General features: G+C 54.9%; 1 protein-coding gene across 1 annotated transcript in view; it reads left to right on the forward strand.

Moving 5' to 3' along the window:
- Positions 1–26,333, forward strand: part of ABCA13 (ATP binding cassette subfamily A member 13) — an 81,479-nt gene extending 55,146 nt beyond the window's left edge. Inside the window, 12 exon segments of the mRNA XM_066354264.1 lie at positions 1,426–1,556; positions 1,679–2,640; positions 8,028–8,111; positions 8,940–9,020; positions 9,023–9,158; positions 14,341–14,436; positions 20,426–20,495; positions 21,728–21,746; positions 21,749–21,814; positions 21,817–21,844; positions 25,580–25,667; positions 26,139–26,333. Of these exon segments, the coding sequence (XP_066210361.1) occupies positions 1,426–1,556; positions 1,679–2,640; positions 8,028–8,111; positions 8,940–9,020; positions 9,023–9,158; positions 14,341–14,436; positions 20,426–20,495; positions 21,728–21,746; positions 21,749–21,814; positions 21,817–21,844; positions 25,580–25,667; positions 26,139–26,333 (1,956 nt within the window).
- Positions 26,334–26,555: the final 222 nt, after the last annotated feature.

A 26,555-nucleotide genomic window follows, 5' to 3' on the forward strand; every position in this document is an offset into this window, starting at 1 on the left:
TCCCAGCGGATGGGCAGTGGCACCAGCTGGGGGCCGGGGGCTGGATGCGGTGGGGTCAGGCACTGCGTCGCTGTGGCTTGAGGCAGAAGAGGGAGAGACAGGGTCTCGTGCACGGTGCTGCCGCCAGGGGAGAGGGTGACAGAGTGCTGAGCTGTGGCGTGGCCCGCGGGGGACACTTGGTCAGTCTGGCTGACCAGGTGAGGGTTGAAGTCCCTGCTCACGTCTGAGTTTGTGTGGAGAATGTCACAGCCGTCAGCCGAGGCCATTGTCACTCCTGGCCCACGGACCGGGCAGCCGGCAGGCCCCGAGGGCAGCCCTTTCTCACGCTGGGGAAGGCTTTCCCTGGGAGCCCAGTCTTCTCCGCTCTCCTCTCCAGCTCTCCCTGTGTGTGTGTGTGTGGGGGGGCGGGGGGCAGCCTCCCACTTCTCCCAAGCCCCTGCCAACCTCCCGGGGAGGCTCCCGGCCTCACCATCCCCGCCGGCACGCCTCCCTCTGTCTGGGTTCACTCACCTCATTCCGGCCAACGTCGGTCCTAACCCTCGGATGTGACCAAATTGAGGCGGGGCGCCTGCTTCTGGCAGTAACTGAACAGTGACTTCAGGCCGTTCTCGTACATGAACCACTGTGGGGGACGTGTGCCCCGGCTCGTGGAGAAGGCGTGCTGAGCGGGGATGGTGACAGAGGACGCTCTGTCCCCGCCGGACAAGCTGTGAGCACCTCGGGGTTCCTGCCCAGGGCGTCTCTGACCTTCACAGTGGCTGGTACAGTGCGTCACAAGCCAGTTCGATTGGATACTCCAAATTACGCTGCGAGTCTGACCAGCTTCTGCCGGAAGGAACCTGCCCTCAGGGTCACAGTCAGGGTCACAGTCAGGGTCACAGTCAGGGTCACAGTCAGGGTCACCCCTCTTCATCTCCTATCGGCAGTCTGACCGCCTGCCTGCCGAGAGCTCAGGGGCCTTTTAGAGCAGTGGTCCCCAACCTGTTTTGGGCCACGGATCGGTTTAACGTCAGAAAATATTTTCACAGACCGGCCTTTAGGGCGGGACGGATAAATGTATCACGTGACCGAGACAAGCGTCAAGAGTGTGTCTTAGACGGATGTAACAGGGAATCTTAGTCATTTTTAAAAAAATAAAACATTGTTCAGACTTAAATATAAATAAAACGGAAATAATGTAAGTTATTTATTCTTTCCCTGCAGACCGGTACCGAATGGCCCACGGACCGGTACTGGCCCGTGGCCCGGGGGGTTGGGGACCACTGTTTTATAGAATTGCCAATGAGGTGGGCGAATCAACGAATTATGACATGTTCGGTGAAGGTGGTCGTGAAGGACGACCTGCTTGGGGAATTGAGGCGGAAGAGAGGCCTCTACATGGGAGGAGCGTAGGTGACACGAAGCTCTCCTCTCATCCTCTCAAAGGTGTTTCTGACGCTGCTGCAAGATTCGCAAACACAACCTGATGCCGCCTCGCCGGCGGCTTTGGAGCTGCAGAGCGGCCCGCCCGCCTACTGCTGTGAGTCCAGGGCGCTCACCCGCCCGCGGTCTGCACGGTGGGGGTGGGGGTGGGGGTGGGGGTGGGGGGAGAGAGGGAGGCGCCCCCCACCCTCGTGCACGGCCCTTGTTTTCAAAAGTTGGAAGAAGACCCTGAGTCTGGGCGGGTGCACCTGGGCAGAAAGAGGAGGTCAGAGGCGGGGAGCGCAGGGTCTTCTTACCCTGCGTTGAACAAGGCGGCCGCGAGCAGACGGGTCCGCTTCATCCTTTGCTCAGAACCTGGTTTGTTACACAAGCGAACTCTCAGTCCAGGGACGTGGAGGGATGGCGAGAGCCATCTTGTTCTCCCCGCATCCCGGACGCACGGGCCCCTCCTACATTCACGCGTGCCCACGTGCGTGCGGGCGCTGCGCTGGGTGCAGGCTGACGTGGAGAAGTTTCCGCGCGTGCGCCGTGCCTCCGCGGGGTTCTGTCCGCTCACCGCGGCCCCGTGGCCCCGGGCGCCGTGCCTCCGCGGGGTTCTGTCCGCTCACCGCAGCCCCGTGGCCCCGGGCGCCGTGCGCCGTGCCTCCGCGGGGTTCTGTCCGCTCACCGCGGCCCCGTGGCCCCGGGCGCCGTGCCTCCGCGGGGTTCTGTCCGCTCACCGCGGCCCCGTGGCCCCGGGCGCCGTGCCTCCGCGGGGTTCTGTCCGCTCACCGCGGCCCCGTGGCCCCGGGCGCCGTGCCTCCGCGGGGTTCTGTCCGCTCACCGCGGCCCCGTGGCCCCGGGCGCCGTGCCTCCGCGGGGTTCTGTCCGCTCACCGCGGCGCCGTGGCCCCGGGCGCCCTGCGCAGACGCCCACGTGGCGCCGTCCGTGACGGAGCGGACTCCACCCCTGCGCTCTGGGTGCCTGAGTGCCGCTCCGACCACCCGCTGTCCACCACGGTCATTAGGAACAACTCTCCACGGGGCCGAAGCGGGCTCCAGAGGGGTGAGGTGTGGAGGGGGCTGACCTCAGAGCCCCCCTCCAAGAAGCCTGAGTGCCTCCAGCCCCAGAGTCAGCAACTAACGACAAACACGCCGCCGTGTTTCCAGCAGACGTTTGCCAAACCGCGTTCTCACCGGCCACGTGCCTTCCGGCCCCTCCGCCTCCCGCCGCCTGTTGGTACCACCAGGTGTTTACAGTGCCCACGTTGGGCATTGCAACTGGCGCGTGGGGGTTTCTCCTGGCGGGTTTAATTTGCTGTCCCTGAGGCTTAATTACACTGGGCAGATCTTATTTTCAAAGCTACGTAGATATAATGCACATACCATCTAGTTTTCTCTTGTAAAATATACAATCTGTGGGCTTTCTTGTTTATGTGAAGTCATAGAGCTATGGCCACTACCGATTTGGGAACATTTTTATTACCCCCCCCCCCAAGAATCCCTGTATCACCTAACCGTCCCCTCCCGACACTCCCGGGCCCCCAGCCTTAGGTCACCCGTGACCTCCTGTCTGTCCCTGCGAGAGTTGCCCGTTCTCAAGGTCTGGCGTTGACTCATGCAGCACGTGTCTGGCTTCTGCCACATCGTGCCCTGTCCTCAAGGGTCACTCATTGCATAATTTGTTTTGTTTGCCTACGTGGGTGGTGACCACCCCTTTTTTCCTTTCGGACTCTACTACTTTGTGTCTTCTCTTTCTTGGTTCCCACTGGGAAGGGTGACTGGTTCTGTTCATCTCAGGACCAGCTCTCAGCTTCATTGATTTTTTTCTCCCAATATGTTTTTCTTTTCTCTTTTCTGCTCCATTCACTTCAACTCTAACTTTTACTATTTCATTATTTCTGCTTTAGATTTACCTTGCTTTTGTTTTTCTTTTTCCCTCTTCCTGAGTCAGGTGGACGTGTATGTTGTTGATTCGGGATCTTCCTTCTTTTCTATCCTGGTCAGTTGCAGCTCTCCGCGTCCCTGAGCTCTGTTTAGCGAGCCCGGCAAGTCTCCACATGTTGTCCGATCGCTTTTACTCGCCTCTGGTATTTTCAAACTGCCCTTTTGTTTTTTTTTTTCCTTTGGTCCATTGGTTACTTAGTATTTATGGTTTGAAAATTTCCACGTATTGGTGAATTTGTCAAGTTTCATTAGGTCACGATCATCCGTGGCGGCCAGATTGAAAACAAGAGTCGCAAATGCATCTCCCATCCCTTTTCCTTCCCGTTCTTTCTTCTGTTTCCTCTTTCTTCCCCCCTCCAGAACCCCCCTTCCTTTCTTAATGGGGCGGGGGGTGGTATTTGGTTTTGTTAGTTTCCTTCCACAAAGTGCACGAAGGAGGTAGTTCTTCGTCAGGAGTTGTTGGAAAGTCACACAGCTGGAGTTCCTACCGTCTAAGGCAGGGGTCCCCAAACTACGGCCCGGCCCGCGGGCTGCATGCGGCCCCCTGAGGCCATTTATCCGGCCCCCTCTGCACTTCCAGAAGGAGCACTTCTTTCATTGGTGGTCAGTGAGAGGAGCATAGTTCCCATTGAAATACTGGTCAGTTTGTTGATTTAAATTTACTTGTTCTTTATTTTAAATATTCTATTTGTTCCCGTTTTGTTTTTTTACTTTAAGATATGTGCAGTGTGCATAGGGATTTGTTCATAGTTTTTTTTAATAGTCCGGCCCTCCAACAGTCTGAGGGACAGTGAACTGGCCCCCTGTGTAAAAAGTTTGGGGACCCTTGGTCTAAGGGCTGAGACTCCATCTAAGGGTTTTGTTTGGTAAACGGGAAAACTGAGGCCCCCCCCCCCCCCCGTCTGGAATGTTCTCTCAGGGCTGCTGCTCCTGAGTCCTGCCCTCTGCGCGGGGTCCCCTGTGAGAGACATTTACCATGTTGACGGCCATCCTAAGAGCTCGCCTCTTTAATCAGAAGCATTTCCCAAGAGTCGTGGGGCCCAGCAGGACCAGTGAGTTACTGGGTGGGGGAGGGGACGCGGCCCAGAGGCCTGGGTTCTCTGCTCTCTGTTACTGGTGTGAACACCCTCCCTTCACCAACCTGCCCCATGCTCCTGCCCCAGAGCCAGCGTGCTCCGCAGTCCCTTCATGCCTGGCGCATCCTCCCACACCAGCCGCCTCCCTACCCGTCGGGGAACACCCCTCCCTCAGTCCCCGGCCGTGTCACCCTCCCTGAGGGGCTGCTGGCCCTCGGGGACGAAGGGACTTGATGACTCTTGTGCCGCTCAGTTTAACTGGCATCCTGCGGCATGTCTGACTCCTTCACAAGATGAAGAGCCCTCAGGATGTTATTCAACCTGAGGACCTTGCCGAGTGCTTACAGGTTTTAGGAAAGACGGCATTTGTTCCCCAAATATAACTTATCTCACCACCTCTCCCGAGCCGGGTGCGTTTAGAAATGACTGACAGGTTGGAATTACATTAATTGGAAGGCTCGTTGCAGCTCTAAAACTGGGTTACTCAGCGAGAACACAGGGACACAGTGTCTGGGTTACAAAGTCGCGCTCTGTTTCCTGCATGCGGCGTTCACAAAACAGCCATTGATTGCAAGATGCATGAATATTTGTTGCTGGAAAAACCAGAATATTCTGAAGAGGAAAATTAAACGAGCTACATTCTCACCGACAGAGATAAATATAAACATTGAGGTGGTTGAGAAATGCGTTTGCATTTCTTAACTTTTTGAATACAAAGAAGGACTAGGTCAAATCATAGGGAGTATAAAAATTATTAAATAAAAGACATCTTTTCACTGAAAGGACATACCGCACACAATTAATTTTTCTAGTTTAATATCAGTATATTCAGTAAGCTGTATTTATTCCACATGTGTTATTCTGTAACACACTTTCTTCATGTGAGATGAATGTTTTCCTACACTTACCTATTTAATGTTTCAATCTTCTCATTTCTTTTTTTATTTTTATTTTTTGGCTAGAACATCATGTTTTGGGCCATATTTCCTCTCCCATTCATTTTGTTTAGTCATTACAGACATTTCTTTTGAAAAGATGACATAATCCTATCTTAAATTGCTCTTTATTCACTTACAACATGTAACAAACATTCCCTGCGTCCATGAGCGTGTGCCTCCAGTATTCCCTGAACTCCTAGATTAATACAGTTCCCTGTAGACTTGTGTTACATTGTTCAATGAATCCCGGTGTGTCAGACATTCAAGTTGTTTCCAGCTTCTTTGCTACTGTTTTCTATAAGATGTAGCAAACCAACTTCCTTGATCGTCTTGATGAATTTCTTTCTTTTCTACAACTATTGGGTTGGAGTTTGCTGACCAGTGGCTCCCACTTGTTTACTACAGAAAGACTGTAGGTGTTAGCATTGTCTTTAATCTTGACCCTAAGAGGTAGGCTGGAAAATCTTATTGTTGCTTTGTTTCGCCATAATCATATATTGGCCCTTTTGTAGATTTTTTTTTAATGAGCTGCATGTTCATGCATGCTGTTTGCTTATTTTTCACTTGGGTTATTCCTTTTTTTTTTTTTTCAAAGTATTATATTTGCAACGTTTTATCTTAAAATCATCCGGAACATGGGGTGCACCTGGTAATGTGGGGCTCACATTCTGGGGTGCACACTAAATCCTTGACAAGTTAAGTCATTTCTCACTAGGTGTTAACGTTTGAACAATTAAAATCACCCAACCAAAAAACAACAACAAAAAAAACCCCCTAAAAAACAAAAACGAAAACATAAAAACCTTTGCACATTTTCCCTAAGCAATTTAGTGGTCAGGGTAAATGGAAATGCATAATTATGGATGTAGCCAAGTCCTTGAGTATAATTGCACTCGTATGTCAAATGAGACAATTCATAACAATTTGGTTCAGCATTTTAATTTTGCCTGTTAAATTATTCATGTGAATACTTTTATGAGTTTAGCCATGAATATTTGATTGGTAGTTGATTCATGACCATGAACTATTTTAGCCCTTTTATTTTTCCCATTCGCGTCCCATTAACTGATGCGGGGAAGGCGGAGAAAATTTATTTTTCTTGATACGAGCAAAGCCTTCCCCCACAGACGGACGCGAGCCTGTGGGATGAGCATTTACTGTGTCTATAGGTCGACGTTATATCCACTCTGGTGTTTTCATAAACATGGTCACAACACTGCTCATTCTCTAGAGGGAAACTAATTCTAAGTCCTTACTTACAAATGAGGGACATGCCATTCAGAGAGGGTGGGTCATTCTCCAGGAGTCACACAGCACTGGGGGCTGGGACTGGATTCCAATCCAGGTCTCTGTGGATGGGAAGATCGTCCTTTCTCCAGCCCACAGCGAGCCTCTGAGCGAGGCCAGTGGGCACACCATGGCCGCCCCCTGACTCTGCCTCTTTCCCTCCAACGTCGGGCACCTTCGCTGAGTGGGGTGCAACCCCGGGGCAGTCTGTCTCCTTCCCGTGTTCCCTCACCTGCCGCACAGACCAAGCCGGCGGGGCACGACAGGTGTCTACGGCCCTCCCCGCTCCTCCGTGCACGTCTGGGAACCTGCAGGGTTCGGGGAAGGGCAGGTGGCGGGATGTGAGTGTCAGAAGATGCTACCTGACAGCTTCTCTGTGGGGTGTGACTTCCAGCAGAGACGACAAGAAGCCTGGCGGCCACCTGAGTTGTCCGCCCTACCGCTGACCGCTCAGTTCCTCTTGACCCTAAACACAGTGTAAGATGTCTACTCTGCCAGAGAAAGAACTGCTCAGCCAAAGGCCAGGGAGGAAACCAAGAAATTATCTCCCTAGTGATCTTGGAAATCGGGGGGGCTGGACCACCAAGAGCGCCTGTCATTTCAGCTTGAGCCGGAGAACTCACGTCGTCGTCCTCACGGAGCTGCACGCACAATGCCGCGCGTTGGTGCCGTCCAGCGTCACGGCCTCCGCGGGTGGCCGGGAAGGTTGTCCGTGTGCACACGGTCGCGTGTGGGCCAGTGGTCACACCCCTCCCCACACGGAGTCTCTCTCTGTGCCGGTGCCGGAGCTGCTTCCTGGGCGTGCATGGGGATTGGCACCGCTCGGGCGTCAGACGAGCGGTCCTTGGACTCAGCTGAGCGTCAGACTCTCCCGGGTGGTTATTATTATTTTTCTCTGAGTCTGTCTGGGGTGGGGCCTGGGGACCAGCCTTTGAGGAAGTCCCCGGGGTGAGTCTGATAGCCCATAGCTTCCACCTCGCCACACCTGCCCTCCTCTCGTTAGCCACCGACAGGTTACAGTGCACTGACTGCGCCCCGCCCCCCATCACGAGAGGCCTGGCCTCATCTGTCCTCGGCCCCGTGAAACCTGAGATCCTTAGTTCTTAGACTGTGGCGAGGTGCTTCCTGATCGGGGTCTGGCCGCCTTGACCCCCCACGTCCTGCTAGTCGCCACCCACCCCGTGATTTCTAACGCCTCGTGCTTTGACCTGTGGACGGACATCCCATTTTCTTGATTCCGCCTGTGTCCCCGTTGCTGTGACTCGTCCCGCCCCCCCAGCGCCCCCCCAGCACCCCGGGACGTCCTCCACGGCTCAGCCCCTGCGCTCTGCCTGGTTCTGCCTGTGTCCCCGTTGCTGTGACTTGTCCCCCCCCCCCAGTGCCCCCCCAGCACCCCGGGACGTCCTCCACGGCTCAGCCCCTGCGCTCTGCCTGGCTGGATGCAGCTGCTTACAGCGAGCTGGGTCATTTGTCTGTAGCTCTAAACCTCTCTTAACGCTCTTCTGAGGACAGAAGCCAACAGTCCGGTGCTGCCACACGCTGGGTGTTCAGCGCGGCAGGGGGCGGAGCTGTTCGTGGCAGACCTGCGTGTCTGTCCCCAGCCCCCCACTCCACGGCTGTGCTCTCTCTGCTTCACAAATAACCTGTCCCTCACCCGGGACAGTTCCTTCAAAAACGTTCTCTTCTGCGCTTCACACGTGTTCTCTGCCCTTCTATTCATTGTATTTCAATTTGACATTTGTGAGCAGAACAATCTACTTATCCCACGTGTCCCCTTTCTAAGGCCACCCAACTGACCACTAAGAGGGGGCCAGGCAAGATGACCCAACATCGAGGATTCAGGACTCACGCTGAACTCCGCAGGGTTATGCTTGGACCCGCCGATCCCTGAGGCCAGTTCCCGGTGTGCCGGGCAGGAAGGGGGCTAGCCGAGGCCTCGGGGGCTGGGGCTGCGGTTGCTGCTGGGGGTGGGGGGCAGCTCTGCCTCTGTGGTAGAATTCACACGAATGTAGCAAGCTTCATCTGAATCAACAGAAATAAACGCACAGCCCCCTCCCTTTATCCTGTTCCCTTTGGAAGCCAGACAACGGGTTCCCGGGACAAGTCTGTCCTTGCCAGTGATGTGGCAAGATGTCCTGTCATACAGAACTTTCCAGAAAGTTCTCACTCAGCGTGGGGAGTCCTTTCTGTGCTCAGAGCGGCTGCAGGATCCCTGGTGATGGAGGGAGGGGCTCACAGACCCAGGGTGCTGGGTCCCGAGTGATTCAGGCTTCATCTTCCTGTCCCCACAGACGGTGCCCCCATGGGGACCCGCCCCCAGATGGCCGCCCCCCTGACCCAGCGGCTGGGCCGCACGCGCCGGGCCTGGCGGGCATGTTCTCAGACCTGCTGCCGCCCGTGCTCTTCGTGGCCTTGGCCATGGGCTTGTTCATGGTGAGGCCGCTGGCCGTCGACTACCCTCCCCTCCGACTGACGCCCGGCCACCACGAGGAAGCAGAAACTTCCTTCTTCAGGGAGGAGACTTCCTTTTCCAGGAAGGGACCTTTCCTTTCCCCCTTCTCCTCAGAATGATGGGCGGACGGGTTCCGTCCAACCACAGCGTGGACGCTTGTCACAATTCCAGGGGTCCTGGTGTTCTCTCCCTTCTGGAGGCTGCCTTCCGGGGGGGGGGGGGAAGCTCTGAGCAGCGCTGGCCCCCCAGGGCCTGTCTCCCGGCGGGTGTTTAGGGCAGCGAGGCTGGCCTGGCCTCCAAGCTGGTGTCCCTGGGCGCCCGCTGCTCCCCAGGGCCACCAAGTCCTCGCCACGGAGGGCGATGTGGTGCCCGTGGCTGACACTCCGTGGGCCAGGCCACAGCAGCCCAGATATGTTCCAGGATTTTGAGGATCTTATGAAAGTACATGAATTGTATGTTTCACAAAACCCTCCCCGGGGGCTTCCGGACGCGGCATGTCACGGGCTGCACTCCCCCCTCCCCCCACAGAGGTGCTGGTCTTTCCTGTCTCAGGGGGCCAGACCCATGCACGCCGGCCAGGTGAGGTCAGGCTTTGCTGCCCATACGCTCAGGCCAGTCCGAGTTTCGCCACCCGATGAACTTGTACGGGAAGTTCTCATGGCTGCTAGGGTTTGGTTTCACCGGCGCGGGATTGGGGACCCGAGAGAGGGGCCCTGGCCACCCCCTCGGCCCTTTCCCTGCAGACAGTTCAGAGTGTTCCCACGGAGCGCCGGGTCCGCTCAGGCCTGGGGGGGGCGTGGTCGTGGGCCTCCCGGCTGGGCTGCGTACACAATGCCTCTCTCGCCGACACCGGGGGTGGGTCTGCGCCGCCCGGTCTCCCTTCTCCGATTAGTCCCGCCTGGGCCAGAGACTCAGGTCGGGGAGCACCGCGAGACTCCAGGTGCTCGCTGATGTGTTTACTAACCTGCCGCGACGAGTCACTTGGAATTAAACAAATTCAGGCGCAGAAAGAAAGCGGGTGGTCGGCCGCGCGGCCTGCTGCCCCCACCTGTGGTTGGTGGCTCCTCCTCCCCTGCACGTCTTCATGCTCAGGGGCCTGGGTCTAACTCGGAGCGCGGACCCGTGACGGCGCTCGCTTGTACAAGGGCGGGCGTGTCCCAAGTGTTCCTCCCCCAGCGGCCTCGGGTCTTCGCGGGTGTGGGGTTTACTCACCACTCTCTCCAGCTCGGGCGCAGGGAGGCCTCTGTCCTGAAATGCAGCGTTTCCTCAACTCCTTGGGGTGGAGCAGGGGAGGCTGAGGTCAACCCTACCGGGGGGTGGGGGGGTGGGGGAGTGGGGGGGTGGAGGGGGTGGGTGAGGGGGTGGGTGGGGGGGTGGGGGAGTGGGGGGGTGGGGAGGTGGGGGGTGGGGGGGCGTTGAAGTCTCTGAATGCTGTCCTTCAAAGCTGGGTTCTTTCTGGTACTCACCCCCCACTCCCACGCTCTGCATGTGGCCTTCAGACTGCATTCCTACATTGCCTGGACGACAGGGAAGATGGCCCCAAATCAACTCTGCCTGTGGTCACTCCCACGGAGCCCGAGACCTGGCCTGAACCTGCTGCCGCTACCAGCTGGGCGCCGGGTGGGGGCAGGCAGGAGCTGTCCCCCACGCTGTCTGAGGCCATGGGCGTCAGAATCCCCGGGGAGGGCAGGGACTCGTCACCAGCACAGAGACCCTCTGGACCGTGTCACTGCTGCACAGGACACTGAGGGAGGATGACCTGGACAGAGAAACAGGGACCCCGTGCAGGACCTGCCTCGAACATGCCCTGTGTCTGGCGAGGACAGCGCCACACGCTTCCACGCACTTTAACCTGTGGCCAGGGGTCTGAGGCGGCCACACTGCAGCAGTGCAGGAGCAGGCGTTCGGGTTTTATGGCAACAGGGACAATTTAAAGCCATTTCTGTTTTCTTTTTAAACAGTGACCTCTAGAACTAAGCAAAAAAAAAAAAAAAAAAAAAAAAAAAGTAAACCGTAAAATTGTAACCTTGCTCTTAATAATTATTACAAGTAAACTACTTTATTAATCGATACATTTTTTTTTTTTCAGAAAAAGTATTTTACACCTTTATATTTGTTCTTGAGTTAATAGGTCAAAACAGGGCTCGCCACAGAATTTGTGACACAGATGTCACAGAAGACGTTTCCTTTTTATGGGCCACACTTCGGTGGGAAATATGTCTCTTTCGTTGTGAAAGTGTTTTCTCATTTGCCAGAAACTTGAAAGCCGTTTAAACAAGGTCACGCTACCCACTGTGGGACTTTGCCTTGTTGTAAATTCCAGCACTTTTCATCATTGGGTACTTCTGGCCGTAGCTGTAGGTACCACATTAAGCTAGCTATAAACCATCTTGACCTTAACAATAAAACACTCTGTTGTTTTTTATCAGCAAGAATGGGTTTATTTGAGGATAGCAGAGAATTGCAATTTGGGATAAGGACGCTATAGCAACAACTGCAGGCAAGTCAGGCAAACAAAGGAGAAGGACACACAGGGAACAGAAGGAAGACGGGGGTGCTGCTCTGAATGCGAGTCCTGAGGAAAGTCAGAGTTCAGAGTGGTGATGGCCTCCCATTGGCTGAGTGTGGGGGTTCCCACTGGCTGAGTGTGGGGGTTCCCATTGGCTGAGTTGTGGGGGTTCCCACTGGCTGAATTGTGGGGGTTCCCATTGGCTGAGTGTGGGGGTTCCCATTGGCTGAGTTGTGGGAGTTCCCATTGGCTGAGTTATGTTGGTTCCCATTGGCTGAGTTGTGGAATTCCCATTGACTGAGTTGTGGGAGTTCCTATTGGCTGAGTGTGGGGGTTCCCATTGGCTGAGTTGTGGGAGTTCCCATTGGCTGAGTTGGGGGGTTCCCACTGGCTGAGTGTGGGGGTTCCATTGGCTGAGTTGTGGAGGTTCCCATTGGCTGAGTGTGGGAGTTCCCATTGGCTGAGTTGTGGGGCTTCCCATTGGCTGAGTTATGTTGGTTCCCATTGGCTGAATTGTGGAATTCCCATTGGCTGAGTTGTGGGAGTTCCTATTGGCTGAGTTGTGGGGTTTCCATTGGCTGAGTTGGGGGTTCCCATTGGCTGAGTTGTGAGAGTTCCCATTGGCTGAGTTGTGGGTTCCCATTGGCTGAGTTGTGGAGGTTCCCATTGGCTGAGTTGTGGAGGTTCTCATTGGCTGAGTTGTGGGAGTTCCCATTGGCTGAGTTGTGGGGCTTCCCATTGGCTGGGCTTATTGCTGGACAAGGAGAAAATCTTCCTTCTTCCCGCTGGGGTTGTTGGAAGGCCAGGCAGGTCTCTTCCCCTTGCTGTGAAATTGACCTCCAGGAGTCATGCTGAGAGCTCTCCCCCCACAAGCCCCCCTACTTCATGTTACAGGAGGTTTCCTTTATGCATTTTCACAACCACCTGACTATTTAAGAATCGTTGTATTTTTTTCAGTGGGAAAGAGCGTTTTTCTATATATATACATCCTATTTGGGTTTGTGTGCTGCCTGGTGTTTGCGCTCTCAGTGCATGCACAGGGACAGCTCTGAGACACACTGTGCTCAGCTAACGCAGGGCGATGGGGTCATCTTTCTTTTCCATCAAAATTGCTTCTCTGGAAGGTAAGAGGTCAGGGAAGACCAATTCTGGGGAAGTCAGACAAATGAGTTGAGATGAAGAATGAGGCCTAGGATTTCAGCCCATCAGTGACATCGCACGTTGTCCAACAGGTCATGTTTGAGAACGTGCGATGTCCCGGCTACTGTCCTTTTGCTCACGGATTGTGTGTTCCCATAATGAGACCAAGAAGCAGCCAGCAGTGAAAACCCAGTGGAGATGTTGTCAGGGCCCCTGGGCAGAAAGAGGAGAGATGAGGAGGCCGAGGGGGGCTCATGGGAGAAAGAACTTAGCACTTCATGGTGGAGGGGGGCAGATGGTTTCCAACAAAGCAGCAGGAAAGGGGAGCCCTTCCCAGGAACCCACTCCTGGCTCCTGGAAGGCAGCTCCGCCTCAGTCAGAAGGCATTCCCGCTGGACTGGGCTGGGTGTGGCTCCCTGGGAGAGAATGTTGGGTGACCTTTGTTCAAAGATGTCAAAGTTGGAAGACTGTGGAGGGATTTAAATACCGTCTCAAGGCTCCTAGGTAATTACATTTTCTCAAGCTAGGATGTTTCTTACCATTGATGTGTGAAATTTAATCTAGAGTTTTGTTTCCACACTTCCCCCAAACTAGAAGAATAGCGTGACTTGTGGCTGGCAGTGTCTTCCATGAGGAAATACTATATGGGTGCTGCTCGAACTATTAATTGACGTATGAGACTTGTGCCTGTAAAATAAATACTATAATTCAGTGTGTACGAGACAGTTCACGTATAGACACAAAAGAAATACAGATCTAAGAAACTGTTTAATTGCAGGGCCATATAATAGAACAAAAGTCCAAACAAACCAGAGCTCCAACATTAGCAGAGTATTTGTATAGATTTATATATATAATAAATATAGATAAATAAATATATAATAAATATATAAAAAAATAAATATATATAATAAATATATAAAAAAATAAATATATATAATAAATATATATAAATATATATTTATAGATATAAAACAAGTATATATAATATATATGTACGTATGTAATATGTGTGTGTGTGTGTGTGTGTGTATATATGTATGTATTTAATTCACTGAGAGGAGAGGAGGCAGAGAGACAGACTCCCGCATGCGCCCAGACCAGGATCCACCTACAAGCCCACTAGGGGGTGATGCTCTGCCCATCTGGGGCCCTTGCTCTGTTGCTCAGTAACTGAGCTCTTTTCAGCACCTGAGGTGGAGACCATGGAGCCATCCTTGGTGTCTGGGGCCAATTCGCTCCAATAGAGCCCTGGCTGCAGGAGAGGAAGAGAGCAAGAGAGAGACAGAGAAAGAAGGCCAAAGATGGTAATGTTATAGGCGCACTAAGTGAAAGGATGAGAGAAGTAATCTCTCGTAGAGACAGCTGAGTACAAATGCGTATCTGCAGTGACAACGCTGGGCTTCTAAGAACTTTGGTGATCTCCCTGCTGGTTTGGCTTCACTGTGGCAACGGGGAGCAGTGAACTGGGTCTGAGACCCTGGAGTTGGGTGCCTGGGTCAGCGTGGCAAGGGCACACTGTGAGGGTGGACCTCGCCTGTGGTCTCAGCCGGGTCAGCCTGACAGCCCCGCCCGTGACCTTGTCTCGTGGCAGCAGCGGCAAGGGCGATGACATGCACCTGGCCCACCTGCTTCTGCGCAAGTTTGGAGCCGGCGAGCTGCCCTGTGCCAACCTCACCCCCGGCCAGTAAGTGCCAGCTGCCCCTCACCCCCTTCCAGTAAGTGCCAGCTGCCCCTCACCCCCTTCCAGTAAGTACCAGCTGCCCCTCACCCCCAGCCAGTAAGTACCAGCTGCCCCTCACCCCCGGCCAGTAAGTACCAGCTGCCCCTCACCCCCTTCCAGTAAGTGCCAGCTGCCCCTCACCACCCTCCAGTAAGTACCCGCTGCCCCTCACCCCCCTCCAGTAAGTACCAGCTGCCCCTCACCCCCGGCCAGTAAGTACCAGCTGCCCCTCACCCCCTTCCAGTAAGTGCCAGCTGCCCCTCACCCCCTTCCAGTAAGTACCAGCTGCCCCTCACCCCCCTCCAGTAAGTACCAGCTGCCCCTCACCCCCTTCCAGTAAGTGCCAGCTGCCCCTCACCCCCTTCCAGTAAGTGCCAGCTGCCCCTCACCCCCTTCCAGTAAGTACCAGCTGCCCCTCACCCCTGGCCAGTAAGTACCAGCTGCCCCTCACCCCCCTCCAGTAAGTACCAGCTGCCCCTCACCCCCGGCCAGTAAGTGCCAGCTGCCCCTCACCCCCCTCCAGTAAGTACCAGCTGCCCCTCACCCCCCTCCAGTAAGTACCAGCTGCCCCTCACCCCCCGCCAGTAAGTGCCAGCTGCCCCTCACCCCCTTCCAGTAAGTGCCAGCTGCCCCTCACCCCCCTCCAGTAAGTACCAGCTGCCCCTCACCCCCTTCCAGTAAGTGCCAGCTGCCCCTCACCCCCCTCCAGTAAGTACCAGCTGCCCCTCACCCCCGGCCAGTAAGTGCCAGCTGCCCCTCACCCCCCTCCAGTAAGTACCAGCTGCCCCTCACCCCCCTCCAGTAAGTACCAGCTGCCCCTCACCCCCTTCCAGTAAGTGCCAGCTGCCCCTCACCCCCCTCCAGTAAGTACCAGCTGCCCCTCACCCCCGGCCAGTAAGTACCAGCTGCCCCTCACCCCCCGCCAGTAAGTGCCAGCTGCCCCTCACCCCCGGCCAGTAAGTACCAGCTGCCCCTCACCCCCCTCCAGTAAGTACCAGCTGCCCCTCACCCCCGGCCAGTAAGTACCAGCTGCCCCTCACCCCCCTCCAGTAAGTACCAGCTGCCCCTCACCCCCCACCAGTAAGTGCCAGCTGCCCCTCACCCCCCTCCAGTAAGTACCAGCTGCCCCTCACCCCCTGCCAGTAAGTGCCAGCTGCCCCTCACCCCCCTCCAGTAAGTACCAGCTGCCCCTCACCCCCCTCCAGTAAGTACCAGCTGCCCCTCACCCCCCTCCAGTAAGCACCAGCTGCCCTTTGTGGAGGCACCGCCTCTGACCAGAACCCCGGGTGGGCGACCGTCTCTGCCGTGATCTGTAGTCAGGTTGCAAGTTCACAGTCCACGGAGCGGACGTTCACGGGTGGAGCAGGTTAGTGCTGACCCGGCTGCAGGGGAGTGGCCACCTGCAATGACCCGGAAGAAGCTACATCACTGTCCCTTTCCGTCCTCGCTAAACACATGGTCTATATTCCTGCAAGCACATGTACCAATGTTACCAGCATCTGGTTTCTTTAATAACAAAACTCAAAGCTAAAAAATGAAGTAACAATTAAATATAAAATATGTATTAACTATTACTTCCTTTTATAGGGAAAATGTATGCGTGTGAAAAAATTAGCTATAATTTTTTTTTTTTTATACTGAAGGGACTTCAGTTAGTAACTTCAGTTTGGGAGTGAATTACTTTGAATATTCCCCCCCCCCCCCTCCAGGATTTGAAAATGATCCTATCAAGGTGACCTTTTAATGAAAAAACTTGATAAAGCACATCTTTCTTGATAAACTTCTCCTTCGTATTTTGCTCGACTGTTGTTTACTGAGAATCTACGTGAATCACAGTGCTGTCGCGGCGACCAGGGTTGACGGAGGTCTCGGGAATGACGGTTCTGGGAGGCGCAGATGGGGAAAGCGGTAACATCCACGATGATGTATTCAGGACGACAGTGTGTGGTTTTAGGTGATAAATATAAAAGTCCAGACAACAGGGCAGTATCGGGAGTCTCTTTTCCTAATTTATGATGACACATTTTGCCCATTCCTCACGTTGGCCATTAAGCTGCAGAGACTGAATAGCTATTAACGGTCTCGGTGGGGAGGAACTAATAGAAAATTAATTACATTGTTTCCCTTTAGTCCTCTCTTCAAAAACAAAGTGGTTTCTTTAGCTACATAAAAGCTTCCCGGGGTTCTGCTTTTCCTTCCCTGGAGGGACAGGCGAGGAGGGAAGACGTACCCAGGGTGGAGAGACTGAAATGGAGAGTGGGGGGGTGGGGGGGGGCAAGTGGTCCAGGCCTGCCCGGTGGTGCTGTGGAGGAAGAGTGGTCGGCAGGAAGCGGACACTTCTTTGGTCTCTCAAGAGGGAGACAGAGGAGAGTCCGTGCTGAGGGGCACACTCAGAATTCTGTTTAGCTTGCTGTTCGCTTTGAGGTTCTCTGACAGGAGTGGTCGTGGGTCCCCACTCTCCCCTCCGCCCTTCTTCCACCCTCCTGGGCCCATGTTTGGTGTCTCCTTTTACTTTGTAACACCCAGGTAGTCTGTCCTTAACTTATTCCTGTTTTGTAACCATTTCTTCTCTTCCTCATGGTCGAAATAACAGAAGGCTGGTGGCAGGGGCTGCGTCATGGCCCCCTCCATGAATACTTTCATTAGTATTTTCTTCTTTTTCCAAGTGAGAGGAGGGGAGATAGAGAGACAGACTCCTGCAAGCGCTCCAACCGGGATCCACCCCGGTAACCTGTCTGGGGATGATGCTCTGCCCATCTGGGGCCATGCTTGCAACTGAGCTATTTTTAGCACCTGAGGCAGAGGCTCCATGGAGCCATCCTCAGCGCCCCGGGGCCGATGTGCTTGAACCAGTTGAGCCATGGCTGCAGGAGGAGGAGAGAGAGAGGAAGAGAGAGAGAATGAGGAGGGGAGGGTGGAGAAACAGATGGTCGCTTCTCCTGCGTGCCCTGACCGGGAATCGAACCTGGAACATACACATGCTGGGACTGACACTCTATCACTGAGCCAACCGGCCAGGGCCTCTCATTAGTATTTATATTAATTCATGCCCATGTCGCACAAACGACACTGGATTTAAACTAAGGTCCCGGATAGAAGTACAAGTTTTTATTTTATTTTATTTAAAGTAAGGAAGTTTCCTTCTACTGGTGAAAAGTCGTATTGTGAATCTAATGATACCTGCATTTCTCCTTCTGGCCGACTAGCAACCACTGGATTATTAATCGGGGGACACAGTTTAAAATGACAAATGACACTCTGCTCCTCAGCTGTGTTTTCTGTTGAGATATTCTGAGAGCCACTTGTGAGGGTGTGGGTTGCATTTCTGGGTTTTACGTCCCTCTCACATGGAAGGCAGCGGAGCGTTCCGGAAAACCCTGGCCTGGAATTGAGTTTTTGTCATCGCGGACGACGTGTCGTTCAACTTTTAAAACGTGCTCGAGTTGCTGACTTTGAGCAATGGACCAGTAGGTTGACCTACGTAGTTCCATTTTACAAGGGTTCTAACCTGGTGACACTCCAGTGACGATTTCTTCCACTATTTTGGGGGGAGAACGGCTGCTTTCACGCCCACTCTTGCTCGTGTTTCATGTGTCAGTGGAAAGCCCACCAGGCATTTCCAGTGAACCTCGTTAGCAGGTGGAGAGAGATGGTGTCTTCTCTCCAGGGTCCCCGGCAGCCACAGGAGGGTCTTCTGGGTGCAGTCCCCCGGCTCAGGGGGGTCAGGTCCTTGCAGCCAGGTGGCCGGTGGCAGAGGCCCCCTGAGGGGCCTGCAGAGACAAGGTCGAGGCCAAGGAGCCAAACCATAAAGCACGCCTAGCAGGAGGCATCGCAGGAACGGGAAGGGGACCCAGACCCTGGGACCCGGCTGTTTGAACCCACCGCCAGCTCCACTGCGTTACCTGCTGAGTGACTGGGGCGCGTCACTTACCCTCTCTCTGCAGTTTTGCACCAGAGGGCCCCAGCTCTGTAGAAGGACAGGGTGGCCTCTGAAGGGCTCTGAGCCCCCCGAGACGCAGGAAGCACTTCCACTGTTGGAAACTGCAGGCAGCCCTGCGTCAAAGGGGCCCGTTTAACCCAGCCTTTGCCCCCCGAAGGACGAGGGCGTTCTCAAGACATCTACTCCTGAATGCCAGCCACACAGCCACAGGGTCCCCCCCCCAGGACACTTGAGGGGAGCCCATGGAAGGCAGAGGCACACGTGCCCAGGTCCCCGTGATCTGGGAAGACACAGAAGGGGAAACAGGCTTCCTCACAAGTCACCTCCGTCTCCCGGGGGTGAGCTCTGGAGACCCCTGGAGCCTGGGCGGCCGGCCCAGGTCCAGCGTCTGTTAGATACACCGCTGGCCACGCGCCCCTCCGCGGGGCCTCCGGTTTACTCGCTAGAAGGGAGCAAGGGAGGAGAATGAAGGAAGGTTTGGAACAAAGGGGACTCTTTTTTGAAGAAATTCATTGCTGTAAAAACACTTGCTAAACGGTCACCAAAGGCGTGCCGCTGGAGGCAGGAGGGCGTCTGGACGGAAAGTGGACAGGGAGCCCTTTCAGAAAGCAGAGGTCACATCCTGCAGCCCAGTTCCACAGGTGATGTTTCCATGTGAACTATTCAGTCTCCAGCCGGCTTCCCCGCAGGGCCATTGGCCGAGAAGGCGGTACTGGGGAGTTCTTCACATTCTTTCTGATATTGAAGAAAATGAAATGGAAAATGGCCCTTGGCTGGCTGGGACTGGAAACGGCGAGTTTCTCTCCAGTGGACCGGATGTCTGTCCCCACGGTGTCCTGTGTGGTGGCAGCACAGCCCAGGAGCCTGCCTCTGCAGCCTGGTCTTGGACAAGCGGCCCCACCTCCGAGGGTCCCCACTGAACTCTTCCCATAGGAGGGGGGCCCACCAGAGGTCTGTGCCCCTCCTTCAGTAAATGTTAGTCTCCTCCCTCGTTTCCTAATTTTTGAGTAAATAGAAATAATTATCATTGCTAAATCAACTTGAAAAAAAAATTTTTTCTTTTGTGCTAAAAAATCAACTTTTGATTTAAAAATGTCAAAGTCTAAGGCCTAAAGCAGGGGTCCCCAAACTTTTTACACAGGGGGCCAGTTCACTGTCCCTCAGACCGTTGGAGGGCCGGACTATAAAAAAAACTATGAACAAATCCCTATGCACACTGCACATATCTTATTTTAAAGTAAAAAAACAAAACGGGAACAAATACAATATTTAAAATAAAAAACAAGTAAATTTAAATCAAGAAACTGACCAGTATTTCAATGGGAACTATGGGCCTACTTTTGGCTAATGAGATGGTCAATGTGCTCCTCTCACTGACCACCAATGAAAGAGGTGCCCCTTCTGGAAGTGCAGCGGGGGCCGGATAAATGGCCTCAGGGGGCCGCATGTGGCCCGCGGGCCGTAGTTTGGGGACCCCTGGCCTAAAGGAAGAAAGAGCTACAGGGGACCTTCGGGACGAAAAAGGTTTGAGCTACGGCTGCAAGTTCTCATCACGATGTCTGTTTTACAACCTTTCTTCACATCTGACTTTGAGTGGAATCGAATGGACATTGAATAATTGTTTCTTTTTTTTTTTTTTAAATGATAATTAAATGGCGGTGTCACGTCAAGAGAAGAACTCAGCCGTGCGCCACGTTCGTGAACCGCTCTGTTGCGGCGGAAGGCTCCTGGGGTGGAGGGCGGGGGCCTCAGGACGAGCCACCAAGTCCCTGGAAGCCACGCGGCAGAGCGTCACTAAAGAGTCTCAGAGCTGGTGTCCCCGGAACAAATATCTTCGTCAGGTTAACCGCTCGGACTGTCGGAGCCGACGTGAGAGCTGGGTCTCCCGTGGCAGGAGAGCCGGTGTCTGTGACTGCGAGTGCGTCATCGGCCGCGGTTCCACGGTGGGGGGGGGGGGACACACGCCAACGTGGTCATCTGAGCCGTCACTCACTTCTCGTGTTGTTCCCGTAGGAAGAATTCTTCCTGTTGGCACACGGATCCCTTTCCTCACCCCAACGTCTGGGGTTCCTGTGGATGCCTGGTAGGTTTCTCTGTTGTTTTGATTCTTTCTTTCTTTTTTTTTTTTAAGTCTAAGCCTCAAGGAACACTCATGTTTACTTCACTTATAAAATCCCCATTTGTGTTAACTCAGTGAGCCTCTGGGACTCTCTGGTTCCCACGCTGAGCGGCTGCTCGTGGAAAGTTTCATTACACCAACCGCACGTTGACACAGCACAGATGTTCTGCGGTTTCCACGGCAGCCGCGTTCCTTTAATCTTCCGTTAATGACAAGCACGCGAGACGCGCCCCCCGGGGAGGAATCTCCCAGCGTTTCCGGGCAGGATGACAAGGCCCTGTCACCCGACTCTTTATGAGAGTTCTGAGATCTGGGTATTAAAAGCTAAGATGCCACCGCGCTCTCCTGACTGGGGGTGCGATGGCTGCTAACACAGAGGTGGGTGTCGGGGATTCCACGGGGCCGTGGCCACCTCGTCCGGGAAGGGGCACAAATTGAAATTTATTTGTAAAACGGGTTGGGATCCATCTCAAAGGAAAACTCAAAAGGGCGATTAATTCATAAAAAGGGTAGTCGGCCTGCTGGGCGGAGTCCGCGAGCTGAAATGTGGTGAGTCACAGGAGAAACCAGCCTCCGGAAGCTGAGGCGAGAGGCCCGGACGGAGCGTGGCGTCCCTGAGTAGTGACCGAGCCGGTGCCTGATGTTTCCTGACCGTCCTGAGAAAGGGCGGGAAGGGGCACGGAGCCCGAGCCCCCAGGGGGCAGGCGGGGGCGTCCCTGCGCAGCCCCACCCGGCCCTGGCCGCCCCCGACCCGGCCTCACACCCTCCGGGGTGTTTATTTCACGCCTGCAGCTCGTCACTGGAGCAGGGGGTTGGTTTCTGCTTTAGGCGTTTAAGAAAGAGACGGGTGGCATGGAGTTTGTGTGCTTGTCACCTTGTCACGTCGTGGCCTCTGACTCTCACCGTCATCAGGGGCACGACCGCTCAGTGGGAACGTTTTCCCTTTGGGGTTCTGAGGCGCCGGCCCAAGCGTGCGTACGGAAAAGCTCCTGCGGTTCTCAAAGCGGTCCCGGGGCAGTCCTGGTACAATCCTCAGATGTGGGTGACTCCTAAAGTTTGGGGAATCAAACCATAGAAAAGGCCACAGATAATTCAGTGAAGACGGAACGCTACAGAAAGTCACAGCTTCGTGAGAGGTAATGCCTGTGTGTGGGTTTTAAGGAAGTTTCTACTTTGTCTCTTTGAAACAATTGCAGACTTGTCCAAACGCAAGTGCGGGGTGCCCTACCTGACCAACCGCCGGGGCCACACCCTGCTGAACCTCCCGGCCGTGCGCCTGGAGGACTCTTGCTGCTGCCCAGTGAGAAGCCCAGGTGGCTCCCGGGCGCCCGCGCTGGGGAACGCCTGTTGTTGGAAACGTGGTGTCCTCTAGCTTGTCCCAGGTCTAACCCTAACCACGGCACTCGTACAAATTCCAGCAAACGCTTTGGGGGTAGCTGGTCCCCGACTGCGGACATCCCCTGGTCGGCTGGCCACGCCCGGGGGAGGGAGAGCAGGTGGTGAACAGCTGGTGAGGGGGGGTCTCCAGAGAGCCTTCTGCGCAGCAGCCCCCGGGCAGCAGCGTGGGTCTCACCTCCTCTCAGGCGGCTCTCGGGACAGCTGAGGTGTCGTGTGAATTCCCTGAGCCTCGGGGTGAATCGGGGTGGGGGTAGAAAGAATACTCCTCGTGGGTGTCAGTCACAGCTGCAGTCACCCCTCCACCAGGGTCCCACGTCCCCCCAGGCGCCCAGCTGAGCTTCACCTGCAAGCGCGCGCTGGTCCAGCGGAGTCTTGGTGGGTCCGGGAGCGGCAGGCCAGGCACCCCGGGGCCAGCGCTGGGCACCGGCTCGAGCAAAGCAGCTTTCACGCCTAGGTTAGCCTGCCAGGGGACGGGGGCGCGGGGCAGATCTGTAGTGCGGCCCCCGGAGCTCCGTCACATGTAAAGGAAGGAGAAGGGGAACTTACACATCTTCTATAATAAGGTGACTGACTTTTTTACAGTGGAAAGGAGGACAAAAATAAATTGAAGAAAACAATATCGGAAATAAAAGAAACATTTTATTCGTTGCAACAATCATACACTACAATATGATAAACGCAGAATAAAAACATTTGTCATATTTTACATTGCCATTATGCTTACATGCCCATTACTTTTTAATAGTAATCATAAGAAAAAAGTACTCATTTAGATACAAATACGTCACATCACACGCATCGGGTCGACACTGCATTGATCGAATACGGACATTTACAGACGAGTCTCCCAGTATGAAAGAGGAGGACAGGTAGGAGGACACTTTTCGAGGGAGGACAGAACTTACAAAAGGACTGTCCTCCCTAAAGAAGGACGAGCGGTCACCTTAATATAAAGGATGAAGAAGGGGAGACGATACATCTTTCTGTAATGTTACAATATTACAACACGTTACTGTCACATAATGAGAGCTCAGCGCTCAGGTGTTCGAAGGGCATCACGAGACCTTGGGGCGGAGGCGCTAGTGGAGTACACAGACTCCAGTTCTCGGGTGCCAGGAAGATTGGGGGGACTCTAGTGGGGATGTGTTAAGGAGAGTTGTGATCCCTCAGTGCTCAGGTGCTAGGGAAACACTGACTAGACCTTCATGCACTAGGGGGAATCACTAGACCAGGGGTTGGGAACCTATGGCTCACGAGCCAGATGTGGCTCTTTTGATGGCTGCATCTGACTCGCAGACAAATCTTTAAAAAAAATAATAATAACATTAAAAATGTAAAACGTTCTCATGTATTACAATCCATTCATTTCCTACCGCTCATGTTCATGGTTGCGGGTGGCTGGAGCCAATCACAGCTGTCCTCCGAGACCACACCAAATTTTTTATTGGATAATGCGTCATGTACACGGGTCGTTGTATGGCTCTCAGGGAATTACATTTTAAAATATGTAGCGTTCATGGCTCTCTCAGCCAAAAGGGTTCCTGACCCCTGACCTAGACGCCAGTGCCCAAGGCTTAGGGAATCGGACACCGAACACCTAGCAGCACGGAATCACAGACCTTACTGTTGAGGTTCTGGGAATGGCAAGGGTTAGCGCTCGGGTGGCAGGGAATTGTGAGACCTCAGTGAACAGACCGCAGGGGGAACGGTGAGAACTTCCCGCTCAGGTGCTGAGGACGTGGAGACCTTAGTGCAGCTGCGCCAGGGGCATCACTCGATGTGAGTGCACAGGCGCCAGGGGCATCACTCGATGTGAGTGCACAGGCGCGGACGGGACTCACGGGACCGTAGTGGTGAGGCACTCGGGAATGCCGAAGGCTCACTGCTCGTGTGCTAGGGAGTCGCGACAATTGAGTGCTGAGGTCCTCAGGAATGCGAGGACCTTAGCACTCAGAGGTTAGGGAATCAGGTGACCTCAGCGCTCAGAGGTTAGGGAACCGGGTGACCTCAGTGCTCAGAGGTTAGGGAGTCGGGTGACCTCAGCGCTCAGAGGTCAGGGAGTCGGGTGGCCTCAGCGCTCAGAGGTTAGGGAGTCGGGTGACCTCAGCGCTGAGACGTTAGGGAACCGGGTGACCTCAGCGCTCAGAGGTTAGGGAACCGGGTGACCTCAGTGCTCAGAGGTTAGGGAACCGGGTGACCTCAGCGCTCAGAGGTTAGGGAACCGGGTGACCTCAGTGCTCAGAGGTTAGGGAACCGGGTGACCTCAGCGCTCAGAGGTTAGGGAACCGGGTGACCTCAGAGCTCAGAGGTTAGGGAATTGGGTGACCTCAGCGCTCAGAGGTTAGGGAATCGGGTGACCTCAGAGCTCAGAGGTTAGGGAATTGGGTGACCTTAGTGCCCAGGTGTGGGGGTTCAGGGCTGGGTTTGAGGGGTCTGGGAGGGTTAGTACATCATCTGGGATGGATTTTGACCCGATGATTTTGGAAGGTGATGCTAGGATGAATCCCTTGCTTTGTGCCCCTGCCCACTGGCTTGATGTCCTTCCTAGTTCTGTCATCGTTGAAAGACAGTGGAACCTGCTGAGGGGAGACAGAGTGTAGACTGGCTCTGTGTGTCCATCTCCCTCTAGCTGCTGACGTCCAGCCGCATCCACGTAGGGAGTCCAGCCCCCACGGGCTCTGCCGGCCCCTCCGCTGCCCTCTCCTCAAGGCGTTGAGCGTGCAGAGGCAGGAGCTTGTGCCCAGGACTGGACTAGTGTCTGGCACGGGGAAGTCACCCCCTGAGTGTCCTTCAGTGAATGAAGGAACGTGTTCAGCTGAGCCGGGCGGCCGGTCCCTGTGCCTCTGCCTCGGTTCCCGCTGAGAGGAGGGCGCTGCGGGCACGTGTGTGTCTTCTGTCGGCTCCTTTCACGCCGGGAGCGGGGAACAAAGCTGGTGTGTGCTTTTATGTCTGATGTGCCATCTTTCTGGGAGCTGACTCACTGCCAGGCATTACCCAGCCCGTGGGGCACAGAGATAAAAGAGACGCGTCCCGCCCGTGGAAATCTCAGGGGGCTGCCTGGCAGGTAAACCGGCAAATTGACCATTAAAACCCAGAGTGGCAGGGGCATGCCACCATTGCCAACGTCGGGTGCTGCGAGGACCCACAGGAGGGAGACGGCCCCACTGCAGCACGTGGGGCCGCCTTCCTGCGCGAGGCGGAATCTGCGTTCCGTGAAGAAGCAGGAGCCGGGAAGGGGGAGACGGTGCAAACAGGGAAGCTGGAAGGGGGGGGGACGCTGAGTGACCCGGGAGAGGCCATCTCCAGGAGAAACGGCCCTGGCGAAGGAGGTCAGGGCGCTGGGCCTCACAACCAACCGTGTCCTGGACGAGGCACGTGCTTCCTGAGGAGACAGTGAGTCCCGAGACTTCCAGACCGCCTGGACGCAGTGCCCTCGCCGGACATCCGCCTCCTCCGGCCGCTGACCCGGACATCCGCCTCCTCCGGCCGCTGACCCGCGTGGGCGGGCACGCCGCCGACGGTGCAGGCCCAGCCGGCCGCGGTTTTTCTGAGGTCGTTACACCGCCTGCTGCCGTCAGAGACGCGGGCCCCCCGGCTGAGAGTCTCGGCGTTCCCCAGGGAAGCGCTGACACCGCGTTTGCTGTCGCCAGGCTGGGAGGCTGGTCTTTTGGAGTGCACGTCCCAGGTCCAGGTCCAGGTGCTCGTTCAAATGTATCAAAATCACGACATCTGGCGAAGGTAAGAGTTTTTTTATTTTTTATTTTTTTCCGTTTCCTTTTCCTGTTGTAGAAACCATTTAGGGGAAACTTCATACCCAAGTATCTACTGCTCACACAACTCAGGGGATATTTCAAAACGAACACGAAGCAATAAAATATCCCCTGATTTTTGGGAGCAGAGTATTTGTGGGCACGAGAGAAACCAGATCAAATCTCAGGGTTTCTTCCTGTGACATAAAAACAGTCAAACGCAGCCCTGCCCTGGAAAGAGAAAGTAAGTTTCCTTTAGACTGTAGAGCGGACGGTTACTGTTTGGCGCGCACACGTGTGTGTGTCTGTGTGTGTGTGTGTGTGTCTGTGTGTGTGAGTGTGTGTGTGTGTGTGTGTGAGAAGATCAGAGTTCACCTCACAGATATAAAGCAACAGGAAGGTCATCTATTTTTCATGACATCCGAGATCAGGACAGTTGTGAACATCGCTGGTTTCCCAGGACCAAGAGCTCCTTCACACACGCACGGAAGTCCCGCTTCCTCCGGAGGCTGGGTGGACCCAGACACGACCCAGGACAGCCGTGACGTGGCAGGACGCCTCGGAGGGCCGGCAGGGACTCTCTCTGGGAGTTGGGAACGGCCCCCATGGCCTCACGGAGGAGGGTGGACCCAGACACGACCCAGGACAGCCGTGACGTGGCAGGACGCCTCGGAGGGCCGGCAGGGACTCTCTCTGGGAGTTGGGAACGGCCCCCATGGCCTCACGGAGGCTGGGTGGACCCAGACACGACACAGGACAGCCGTGACGTGGCAGGACGCCTCGGAGGGCCGGCAGGGACTCTCTCTGGGAGTTGGGAACGGCCCCCATGGCGTCACGGAGGAGGGTGGGAAGGCTGTCCCGTCACGAGGGGGTGAGG

This window comes from Saccopteryx leptura, chromosome 12 (assembly GCF_036850995.1).
Source record: "Saccopteryx leptura isolate mSacLep1 chromosome 12, mSacLep1_pri_phased_curated, whole genome shotgun sequence".
Lineage (NCBI taxonomy): Eukaryota > Metazoa > Chordata > Mammalia > Chiroptera > Emballonuridae > Saccopteryx > Saccopteryx leptura.